This window comes from Pseudorca crassidens, chromosome 4 (assembly GCF_039906515.1).
Source record: "Pseudorca crassidens isolate mPseCra1 chromosome 4, mPseCra1.hap1, whole genome shotgun sequence".
Classification (NCBI taxonomy): domain Eukaryota; kingdom Metazoa; phylum Chordata; class Mammalia; order Artiodactyla; family Delphinidae; genus Pseudorca; species Pseudorca crassidens.
This window is the reverse complement of record NC_090299.1, coordinates 147,458,255-147,470,445: the sequence shown is the minus strand read 5'-3', so window position 1 is coordinate 147,470,445 and position 12,191 is coordinate 147,458,255. Positions and strand designations below refer to the sequence as shown.

The 12,191-nt window shown below is 38.7% G+C and overlaps 1 protein-coding gene across 2 annotated transcripts in view; it reads left to right on the top strand.

The window, feature by feature from the left end:
* Positions 1-12,191, top strand: part of PKD2 (polycystin 2, transient receptor potential cation channel) — a 48,871-nt gene that overhangs the window by 29,941 nt on the left and 6,739 nt on the right. For both annotated transcript variants that reach the window (XM_067737012.1, XM_067737011.1), the window contains 6 exons: positions 1,767-1,948; positions 3,299-3,419; positions 6,787-6,885; positions 9,298-9,419; positions 9,668-9,785; positions 11,416-11,579. In XM_067737012.1, the coding sequence (XP_067593113.1) occupies positions 1,767-1,948; positions 3,299-3,419; positions 6,787-6,885; positions 9,298-9,419; positions 9,668-9,785; positions 11,416-11,579 (806 nt within the window). The remainder of the gene's footprint in view (positions 1-1,766; positions 1,949-3,298; positions 3,420-6,786; positions 6,886-9,297; positions 9,420-9,667; positions 9,786-11,415; positions 11,580-12,191) is intronic.

Below are 12,191 nucleotides of genomic sequence, written 5' to 3'. Positions count from 1 at the left end.
TAGCGGAAATACAGAGCATTTCCATCATCAGAGAAAATTCTGTTGAAGAGCACCGTTCTAGAAGGTACTTTCCAGTTACTTGTTTTCCCGAATTGTTGTTCACATCTGGAAGGCCTGAGATTTATCAGAGGGCTTAGACCTCGTCCTGTATCTCTCGTGCTATTTATTCAGTTACATGTTCGTTCAAGAGAAACCATCACTAACGTACCGTACCTTTATCACAAAACAGAACAATAATCAAGATCTCATAGAAATACTACGAGGAATCGTGTCAAGTAATGTGATTACAACAACCGTCAGGAACATTTTGTTGTGCCAGATGCGCTTTATAAGAGGTCTTTAAGTACAATTCTAGAGGTTTCCTTTCAGTGTGTGCCTCAGGGTGTTCGTCTCATTTAGTGCTTCGCCTGTAAATATCTTGCCCCCAAGACCTTGTGAACCATTAGGTTCTTTAAGGCAGAGATTGGAGCTCAGCTTCTAACGGATCTGCCCACTTCCTTCCGCCGAGACTCCTAGCTAGAGCCGTGCGGTGTGTCCTGCCCTCTGGGCTCGAGCTGCCGAACCTAGGCAGTACCCTCTGTGCCTGTCTACAGAAATGCGCCGTGTGGCTGTGCAGTCAGATAGAGCCCGGTTCAGATCCTCACTCCAAGCCCTGGCCAATGCCTGCCACAAAGCTGATGCACAATAAGTGACTGTTAATATACAATAAGTATTTTCTGGAGGTTTTTTTAACTAGTGTCTTCTTTTTAAAGTTTTTTTTTTTTTTTTGACGTGGACCAATTTTAAAGTCTTTGTTGAATTTGTGACAATATTGATTCTGTTTTATGTTTTGGTTTTTTTTGGCCACCAGGCATGTGGGATCTTAGCTCCCCGACCAGGGGTCGAACCCACACCCCCTGTATTGGAAGGTGAAGTCTTAACCCCTGGACCGCCAGGGAAGTCCCTTAACTAGTGTTTTTTTATGTTAACTCTTTTTGTTTTTATTGAAGTACAGTTAATTTGCAACGTTGTGTTAGTTTCAGGTGTACAGCAAAGTGATTCCGTTACATACCTATGTACGTACATATATTCTTTTTCAGATTCTTTTCCATTATAGGTTATTACAAGATGTTGAGTATAGTTCCCTGTGCTACACAGTAGGTCCTTGTCATTTATCTAGCTAGTTTTCATTTGTGGGGTTTTTCCTCCTTTGTTTTAATCTTTCTAGGAGAAAAATATCAATGGTCATTTTAATTATAATTAAACTTGTTTTCACTATAAATGAGAAAATATAAGTGGCTGGATTTGAAAAAAAGCAAGTCATTTTTGTCCTCTCTTTCTTTCTGTTGTAAAATATACATAACAAAATTTTCCATTTTAACTACTTTTAAGTGTACAACTCAATGGCATTAAGTACCTTCACGGTGTTGTGCAACCATCACCACTGTGTGTGTCCAGGACTTTTTCATCATCCCAGCTGCAACTTCTTTATCCATTCAACACTAACTCTCCATTTCCCCCTCCCTGCAGCTCCTGGTAACTTCTATTCTCCTTCTGTCTCTGTGAATTTCCCTACTCTAGGTACCTCACGTAAGTGGAGTCATGCAATATTTGTCTTTTCGTGTCTGGCTTATTTCACTTAGCACAGTGCTTTCAAGTTTCATTCGTGTTGTAGCATGAATCAAAATTTCCTTCCTTCATAGGGCTGAGTAATGACCCATCACATGTATATACCGCAGTTCGTTTACTCATTCATCCTCGTATCTCATCTCCCCTCTCTTTTACAGCTCTTCAAATTCATCAACTTTAACAGGACCATGAGTCAGCTCTCCACAACCATGTCTCGGTGTGCCAAAGACCTCTTTGGCTTTGCAATTATGTTCTTCATTATTTTCTTAGCGTACGCTCAGTTGGCATACCTTGTCTTTGGCACTCAGGTTGATGACTTCAGTACTTTCCAAGAGTGTATGTAAGTATGTATGAAATTAAGAAGAAAGATTTAATCATAGACAGTGCTGCCTTCTCAAGGTTAAAGAAATCTTCACGGTGGCTATTTAACTACCAAGTACTTAAAAGCAGTTGTTTAAAATGAGAATTAGGGCTTCCCTGGTGGTGCAGTGGTTGAGAGTCCGCCTGCTGATGCAGAGGACACGGGTTCGTGCCCCGGTCCGGGAAGATCCCACATGCCGCGGAGTGGCTGGACCCGTGCGCCATGGCCGCTGAGCCTGCGCGTCCAGAGCCTGTGCTCCGCAACGGGAGAGGCCACAACAGTGAGAGGCCCATGTACTGCAAAAAAAACAAAACAAAATAAAAAAACAACAAAAAAAAAGAGAATTGATTCTCTTTCCCAGAAACATTGACCCATCAATGCAAAGATGACAATACCTTCTGAAACATTAATGTTTAAGACAGAGCCTGAAAGTAGTAAGATATAGAAGAACAGCTATAGTAAGCTAACTCTGTTCCAAAGACTGAGGTCTTCTTAGCACCAAATGCAGATGGTAGCATTTAAGAGACCTTTGCCTATACTTTTATTCCTATTAAATAATGTTGCCATAAACTTCAAACTTCAGCCTATTTTCTAAGAAGAAACGGGTATTTCTAATATTCTAGGAGAAGCTCAAACCAATACAGGAATTTTCAGTCTTTTTCCAAAGTTCTCAAATAGGCTATGAAAAACCATTTCAGACTTCCATGTCACTTAGAAAGGAGTTAGTTAGGAAATAAGAGATCGTGATAATAGGAGTTAATGGGGCTTTGTGCACGAGGACCCCTAATTCATGTTGCTGTCTGATGAAAGTCAGGAATGGAAACAACTACTGATAAAGACCCAGCATCTGGCAACGTGCAGCAATTCTCAACCCCACTCGAAGTGCATTGAAATAGTGCATCTTCATACATGTACAATTCTGACTATCCTTCAAAAATCTTTCTTTCTTACGAGATTTTAAACTTAGACTCAGGGTGACCATTGTGAAGGTTTAGGGTTATTATATTTTACCCAGATTACGTTTTACTTTCTTCGAGCCTATTGCTTTATAAGCCATCTAATAATATATTTTCTTTTTACCAAACGGAAATAACATAGTTAGCACGAAAACATATTCTTTTGATTCTAGAAGGCTCTAGCTGCTCATATGAGTAACAAGAGTTTTCCAAAGGGGTTGACACGTTTCTGTTATTTGGTAGCTTTCCACGCTGATTAAAACACAAAAGGTCCCAAAGTATGAAATCATCTTTTAAGAAATGTTATGTCAGCAGAATGCCGGACATGCTTTGTTTTCGTACTGTGGTGGTGTGCTTTGTTTTGTTTTTGTAGCTTCACTCAATTCCGTATCATTTTGGGTGACGTCAACTTCGCAGAGATGGAGGAAGCTAATCGAGTTTTGGGACCAATCTATTTCACTACGTTTGTGTTCTTTATGTTCTTCATCCTGTTGGTATGTACACTGTTGTTTATACCGAGGCGCTTTAGACTTCATGTATCACCATCATAAATCATCATCTCTTCTTTTCTCTCGCACTTTATTCCCTATCAATTTTTTAAAGACTCAGGAATAGTAAAAAACGTAGATATTAGGAAACATATTTTATTTTACTTCTCATTCATTCACAGTTTTAAGTCTTCACCAAGTATTTTTTCCATGATCTTTCATTTATATATGTACTCAGTGCAAAAAAAAAGAAGTAGATCAAGTGCAAATGTATAGTTTCCTAAAATAGTGCTTTGCCCTTTAAGAAGTAGAATACGCTTACATGCTTTTTTTTAACACGAGTGTCAGCACTTTCGTGGTCACTTGCTTGAGTGACTTTTCATTTCTCTCCTTCTTCTTTTCTTTTTTAAAAATAGAAACTGACAAAGCCAGCCAGATGCAGGGTGTCAGGAGTAACATTTGAGTGAATTATTGCGTCTCAAGATCAAGATAGGTTGTTTTAACTTACTCATATTTAATATATCTAGAGACTGCCTACAAAAAGTATTCAAATTTTAATTTAAAACTAAATCTCACAATGAATGGAAATGGCTTTAAGTATTATTTTCAAAAATAATTCTTTTATGCTTTTGATTTGGTACAGATGCACATTTTTAACATTTTGGCCTTAAATTAATTAAGATTTTTTAAAAGGCATTTTTTTTCTTCATGTTAACATTTATACATTTATGTGTCCACTCCACTAAGAAAGTATTAAATTAAGTGAGCTTAACCTAGGCATGGGTATTTTGCATTTAAACACTAACACTTAAGATTTTCCTTAAGAAAATAAAATCTTAACCATTTGAAGAAAAAAACATTGTTCCCATTTTTAATGGATTTTCTAAAGATCCTTTGTATCAAGTTCATTAATTCCGTTGTAAGAGCTCCAGAGCTGGCCCAGGTATTTAGTGCTTACGTATGTGTATTCACTGATTGAGAATTAGATGTACTTTAATGGTACTGAAAGAGTCAGGAATAGCATGCAAATCCATTTATGTCTTGCTGTATGCATGTATCATTATTAGTTTTAGGGCTTCCCTGGTGGCGCAGTGGTTGAGAGTCCGCCTGCTGATGCAGGGGACGCGGGTTCGTGCCCCGGTCCGGGAAGGTCCCACATGCCGCGGAGCGGCTGGGCCCGTGAGCCATGGCCGCTGAGCCTGCGCGTCCGGAGCCTGTGCTCCGCGACGGGAGAGGCAACAACAGTGAGAGGCCCGCTTATCGCAAAAAAAAAAAAAAGTTTCTCTTTCCTGTTATATATTAAAGAAAAAAAAAGAGGGAAGAGTAAGCCTTTGTTACTCTCTAACATCGGTAGTACTTTGAATTCTGGAGCAGCTGAATCCCTGAATGTCTACTAAGAGAATAAAAATCTCAGGCCACCTAAGTGTTCTTTGTACGCCAGTCTGCCAAGTGAGGGACGTGATGGTGGCAATTGGAAATGCTCCAGTGTGGGCTTGTTTGAATGTTGTCCTCTAGTAGGCAGTGCACCTACGTTATTCAGTTATTTTATCAGATCAATCACTAGAACATGAAAAGCTCTTAGTTTTTGTGTTTATATTGAAATATTTATTTGTACCACTGAACAAAAAGGAACTGTTCTCCCTGTACCCTCCAGAGAGAGAGGAAGCTACTGTCAATACAGATTTTTTTTTTTTTTTTTTTTTTTTAATGGCAAGCCAAGTGCAGGGCTGGCCACTGTTCTGAGATGACTGCTGGGTGTTAACGTATTGCCGCCACTTAAAAAGCCACAGTGGCATGCGGAGGCTCAGCTGAGTCAGGAAGCAAAAGCCCTGGCATCAACAGGGAAAGACCTCCTGTTGCAAAGTCCATCCCACAATTAAGTGAAGCTTGTGAGACAGGATGGAGACGAGGTGAACTTCCTCTCCCCACACCTTCGAGAGCCATTCTCAGTCACTTTCCATGTTCTGAAATCTCTTCAGAGGACACACACTTTAATCCATTTCAACTAAGACACTTGCAGGCGTTAGCTAACCATCATTTGGAAACAGAAATGGAACATTAGATGCCTGTGTTGGATGGGCGAAGGTGGGACATGGTCCACTGACTGCAACTGTCCACCCTTAGAATCAGGCATTAAGCCAGGAACTTACGTGTATTTTATATCCTGTTCTCATTTCTGCTACAGAATCTTAAACGGTATTCTTCCTTAATTCATAGAGATTTAGCAGCTCATCAAAATAATAGAGCTCTCATTTGTTCATTCATCAGTCATTCAATAAATATTTACTGAGCCACTATATTCCAGGCAATGTGCTGGGTACTGGGGATGCAAGTGGTAAGGAAAATAGATACCAACCCTCCCCTCATGAAGATTCCACAGACCTGTGGGGAGAACAGACGTAGTACACAACTGTACAGTCACAAACCATAGTTACACGCTAAAAAGGAAAAACAATGGAAGGGCATGTTAAAGAAGGGCCTGATCAGTGGGTGTGGTGCTTTGAGAAACCCGTTGGAAATAGGTGTTAGAAATACAACCCATTATAGTGGGGAAGGGACAAGTCAGGAAAATGAACTAACCACCACTGAATAATAATAGTAGCTATAAATTATGTAGCACTTGCCATCCGTTAAGCCCTGTCCTAAGCACTTTACGTAGATGAACTCATTAATCCTTACAACAAATCTGTAGGGGAGGTACTACTATTTCTCCCATTTTATAAATGTAAAAACAAACAAAATTTCAAATTAGGAGTAGAAGAGTTACACAATATAGTCTTGCAGCGCCAAGACAGAAACCCAAGTTTGCTTGACTCCAAAGTCTCTGTCTTTAGCATTAAGCTTTTCTTGACTCTCTTTCTACTAGGCCTGCCATGTTTCTGTTTGCAGAGGTCTTTGTATCTCCTTAAAATATGTTCTGGAATCTCAACTATTATAACAATATTTGGAATGAGCATAGAATTCCACTTGTCTGTGTTGACTTGAAATTTGAGGAGCTCTTTAGAGTTCTACACCTCTAATGATTTATGTCAGATGAAAAAATGTAGAGAACAGATAAGCAAAAATAATAAAATAATCCCACCATTCATAGGTAAATACATTAATATTTTGTTCTATTTCATTATTGTCTCTTTTTGCAAAATATATCAATGTATGGTTTTGTAAGTAAGAATATATATTGCATTTTCCCTTGCCATGACAATGGAAAAACTAATTTTCCCAAAGAATTTGGTAGCAAAACTATTAATTGATGACTTCATAAAATACTCAAATTGTTAAAAAAAGAAAAAGACATGTCAAATTTTAGATTGATGTTAACAAAATATATTTAGGTTTCTTCTTTAATCTCTACCTTCCTTTGATTTACAAACAGAATATGTTTTTGGCCATCATCAATGATACCTACTCTGAAGTTAAATCTGATTTGGCCCAGCAGAAAGCGGAAATGGAACTCTCGGATCTTGTCAGAAAGGTATGACAAGCCCTAATTCTCAGAATCGTTTTATTTTCTATATAAAATGAACATTGTTTCAGCCAGATTGCCAAATCAACATTGATCCATTGACACCACTTAAAGTGTAGATTGCTGTGTTCCAGGAATAATTTAAATGTTCTCTACGTCGGAGATAGAGATGGATATAATGCTAGCTTGAACTTAAATTCTGGGAATCCTTTAGTGCCCTAGAATTAAATTCTCAATAATCTCTTTTGCCTCTTAAGAGCTGAGCTCCTGGGTTCATCCCCTTTATTTATTTTGATATCTCCTCTAGTCGGCTCTCACTTTCAGATCCAGAGTTCAGAATAAACGGGAAGGGAAGATTATATAAAGACATTTTCCCTTCGTCTATCTTAATTACGATTTAAAAAAAAAAAAGGGAAAGACGTTTTAGAGGCAAATATTTTGTTGTTCACTCTTTACCCTGACCTTCCAGGGAAGTGTTAAAATAGTCAAAGGAAAAAGTCCTTGGAGCAAGGCCACGACCTAAGGGCCTGAGAACTTTCACTTACGCACCTTCTCAGGAAGCGTTTAATTGTTCATGGAAGGGCAGGGCAGGAAAGCTGGGCAGCTTTGTTCTTCTTCATGTGACTTCTGTGCTTGATTTAAAATATAAAACTTCAACAACAACAAATAACTACATCTGAAGTACACAGCTTGTTCCCTGTCATCATTCAGCTAACGCACAGTGGCTCCTTAACCATAATATTTTTCCGTTTGGTTCAAACCACAGGACAATGTTGTCTGTGAATCATGTTGAAACAGAGAACTTCTGCTTTGTAAAACAAAGTCCCTTGGACAGGACCTAACATTTGTGTTACCCTGAATTTTGCATAATAGTCGATTACATTCTAGCAAATCCCCGGGGTAATACAAGCAGTCCTCACTTTGTACTTTGGTTCTGATGTGCACAGTATCAGTGATTTCAGTTAAGTAATACGAGCCTCTCAACATAGTTCAAATTTCAGTTATTACAGTATACTGACTGTGAGTAATAGCACGAAGGACAAACTTCACTACTAGCTCTTCAGGTCGTTACATAAATAACAGATGTGCATCATAATCAGTGACTAATAATGTCACTTCTTTCAAAGTCAAGGATGGTCACTGAGCATCTGCTCTTCAGTTTACGTACAAAACTTGTAGTTGTGTTGTGCCCTCATCTCCCAGTGATAAACCGTGTGACATTTTACAAATATGCATAATTAAAATAGAGAATAGGCCAGCGAAGAAGAAAGTATAGGAAAGAAACAAGGAATGATAACACTGGAAGTGAAATTAAAAACAAACGTAATGGATTTACAGAAGAAATACGTAGCTGGCCAGGGGACCGTTGACACTGCCACCATTCGAGGGCTAGACGGCAGCCAGAAGAACTCAGTGAAGGCAAATATATCAACCTAAATGAGGAAAGTGACTGTGATGAGTAGGATAAAGGTGTCTCAGAGGAAATCACACTGGCAACAAATTTCACATTAAAGGAGCTCTTGGAGATATTTCACAACTTTGAAAGTGCAAGGGATAAAATGTTGGAAGCTGATACAGGTTAAGAAAGGATTATGATAACTCATCAAGACGTAGAAAATATGCTCGCTCTATATTGTAAGTTACACAACAACAAGAAGAATGCCAGCACTGTTCAGACTGCTCTGGATAAGTTTTTTAACACAGAAGTAAAACTTTAATTTTCGATGTTTCTACTGTTTAAAATGTCAACGTACTAAAATATTCATTTTACTATTTTTTAAATTTCCCTAAAATTTATAACCAACACCAAGGGAGTTTTTAACGTTTTAACATTTGACAGAAGTTTTAAAGGTCACAGAACAATCATAATTTTTCCTATTGATCATTTGCATCGCTTCACACAGTTGCCTGGGGGTTTGCACAGCCCCGTGCTGCCATGCATAGCAAGGTCTGCCTGCAATGTATTAGTGAAAGAGCCTCATCTCCATGTCACCGAAATTTTTTTACACACGTGACATATGTAAGGAAATTACCAACTATGAAATAATATAGAAACTAATTAATCCATGACTCAGGTTTCTTAGTTTTCTGAAGACCTGTTGCACATTCCTACATATTCTGAGACAGACAGCTGTGGAACACAGTGATTTTCATTCCTGTAACCTAAACGTGAATACAAACCAAAAGGCCCCTAGTTCTTGATTTATGGAAAGACCCTGACTCTTCCCATATAACTCTCCCACAAGAGCTTCACAGACAACTCGGGATGCATCCACCATTCATCCAACACATACTTGTTTTGTGGCCCGCTTACATCAGGCACTGTTCTTGTCACTGGTTTACAGTAGTTACCACTGCAATTGGAAGGCAGAGCAAATGCAAAAGGAGGGTAAACTAAATCAAGTCTTTTCTTTCCAACAGGGCTACCATAAAGCCTTGGTCAAACTAAAACTGAAGAAAAATACCGTGGATGACATTTCAGAGAGTCTGCGGCAAGGGGGAGGCAAGTTAAACTTTGATGAACTTCGACAAGATCTCAAAGGGTAAGAATCACAATTTCTGTGGCCCTGGGAAAGTCCTTATGTAAAGGTAAATCCTTGGTGATAGGCTGACCCACGTGCTCATGAAGACACTTCTTTTTCAGAGGTGGGTGTCTTTCTGGAATGTATTGTAAGAGGAGGACTGGCCCTGACTCAGCAGTTTCTCCTTTCCTCCTGCATGTGGATTTCTCTGTGTTTGGGCTGGACCATGTACATGAATGAGTTCATCTGTAACCTCTCACTAATTTCAGGAAGGGCCATACTGATGCAGAGATTGAGGCAATATTCACCAAGTACGACCAGGATGGAGACCAAGAACTGACAGAACGTGAGCACCAGCAGATGAGAGACGACCTGGAAAAAGAGAGGGTGGGTCTAGTTTAGGAGCACATGATTGATTCATTACCTACCATGTTTCAAACACCTTGCTAAGTAGTGGATTACTGAGAGCGTGTGTGTGTGTGTGTCTTCTCTTTTTCCTTCTCTCTCTCTCTCTCTCTCTCTCTCTCAATTGATGTAGTAGTACCCTGCTTACTCCAAAAAGGATGGGAGTTTGGGGGAGAATGGATACATGTATATGTATGGCTGAGTTGCTTTGCTGTGCACCTGAAACTGAAATTGGCTATACTCCAATATAAAATAAAAAGTTTAAAAATATATATATTAAAATGCAATGTTAGCATAAATGTAAAAAGAAGAGTGGAGCAAAACAAAACAGATATAAAACTGAATGTGAATGAAACTAAAAAAAAAAATGCATTCCACAAAAATACATATGCTTAATAAGACTGAGCAACAAATTTAGCCCTAAGCTTTCTAGTAAAGCCACTTGAGGGGAAACCTGAGTAGTTATATACTTCACAATGTCCATGAGAATGGGAAAAAAAGATTTCTCAGGAGAGATACAATTAATTAGTTGTTCTTTAAATTATCATTTATAATAAAATAAAACTAACAGCTGCCTTCCATTTGAATACTTACTATGAAACTGTTAAAAATAAACTTACATGAGCTTTTATAATCAGAAAACATAATTTAAAGCTTTAACTTTAAAAATAGATGGTTAAGGGATTCCCTGGTGGCACAGTGGTTAAGAATCCACCTGCCAGTGCAGGGGACTCGGGTTCGAGCCCTGGTCCAGGAAGACCCCACATGCCACAGAGTAACTAAGCCCGTGCACCACAACTACTGAGCCTGTGCTCTAGAGCCCGTGAGCCAAAACTACTGAGCCCGCGTGCCACAACTACTGAAGCCTTCGCACCTAGAGCCCGTGCTCCACAACGAGAGAAGCCACCGCAATGAGAAGCCCGTGCACCACACTGGAGAGTAGCCCCCGCTCGCTGCAGCTAGAGAAAGCCCCGCGCCCAGCAACAAAGACCCAATGCAACCAAAAATAAATAAATAAAACTAAATACATTTATTAAATAAATAAATAAATGGTTAAGCAAACAAACAAAAAATCATGGTAACTGAGGTACAGAGAATACAAATTAACGTCACACATACTTTCCTATGAGGAGACAGTACAGAACAGTGGTTTCCAAATGCTGCTCCACCGAACAGTGCCAACAGGTGAAAAACTTCAGTCATAGTGAAACATGAACAAGAAGACAATGAGTAATATTTTCACATGGCTGTATTTAATACAATTCTTATTCTAAGACTGTATCCTTCCTTACTTTGTAGCTATTACCTATGTTAACTTTTATGAAAAGATGATAATATATTTCTTCATTTACTTTTTTCTCCGCTTTGCTCTGTTTTTACTGTCCTTTCTTGTCCAAACAAAAAGTTAGCAACTTCTTGCTGGTCATTAAAATCTGTTTTGAAAATTTGCCAATCTAAAATTGAAAAGTATGAGAATCACAGTCTGGTGTTAACCTCACAGAAATCCTGGGTAAATGGCACACACCCATTTCCCATTTGCCCATGCCCTCAGTGAAGCTTCTGTGGAGTCTGGGGGTTCCTGCTCATCACTCAGTGATACCATGTTCTCCAGGAGGACCTGGACTTGGATCACAGCTCTTTACCACGCCCCATGAGCAGCCGAAGTTTCCCTCGAAGCCTGGATGACTCTGAGGAGGATGATGATGAAGACAGTGGGCATAGCTCCAGAAGGAGGGGAAGCATCTCCAGTGGGGTTTCTTATGAAGAGTTTCAAGTGTAAGTATAAAGGAATTGGCAGAATTTGAGTTGACAGGCATCAAAATGACACTAAGTAGTTCCTGCCACCTCTCTCAATTTGTCTTTTCCATTACTAATCATCAGTTCTTTTTTATAACTTTTATTGGTGTTTTTTCTTTTTATAAAAGTAATATGTTCATTATAGGAAAATTAGCAAATAAAGAAAAACAAAAGAAAATATTAAAATCTCTCATATTCCCAGCAACCAAAAATGTCAGTTAACATTTTGGTGTTTGTGTATCCATTTACATGTGTTTATTTTTTAATGTTTTTATGGCCTAGCGTATGGTATATCCTGGAGAATGTTCCATTTGCGTTTGAGGTATGTTCTGTTGTTGTTGAGTGGAATATTCTATAGATGTTTTTTTAGGTCTACTTGGTTTTTAGTGTTATTCAGTTCTTTTATTTCCTTGTTCTGCCTAGTTTTATCCAGTTTTTGAAAGTGGGGTATTAAATTCCCCAACTGTTATTATTAAATTGTCGACTTCACTTCTGTGAGGTTTTACTTTGTATATTTTGAATTCTGTTGTTATATGCATACGTGTTTATAATTGGTGTGTCTTCCTAATTGATTGACCCTGTTTTCATTAT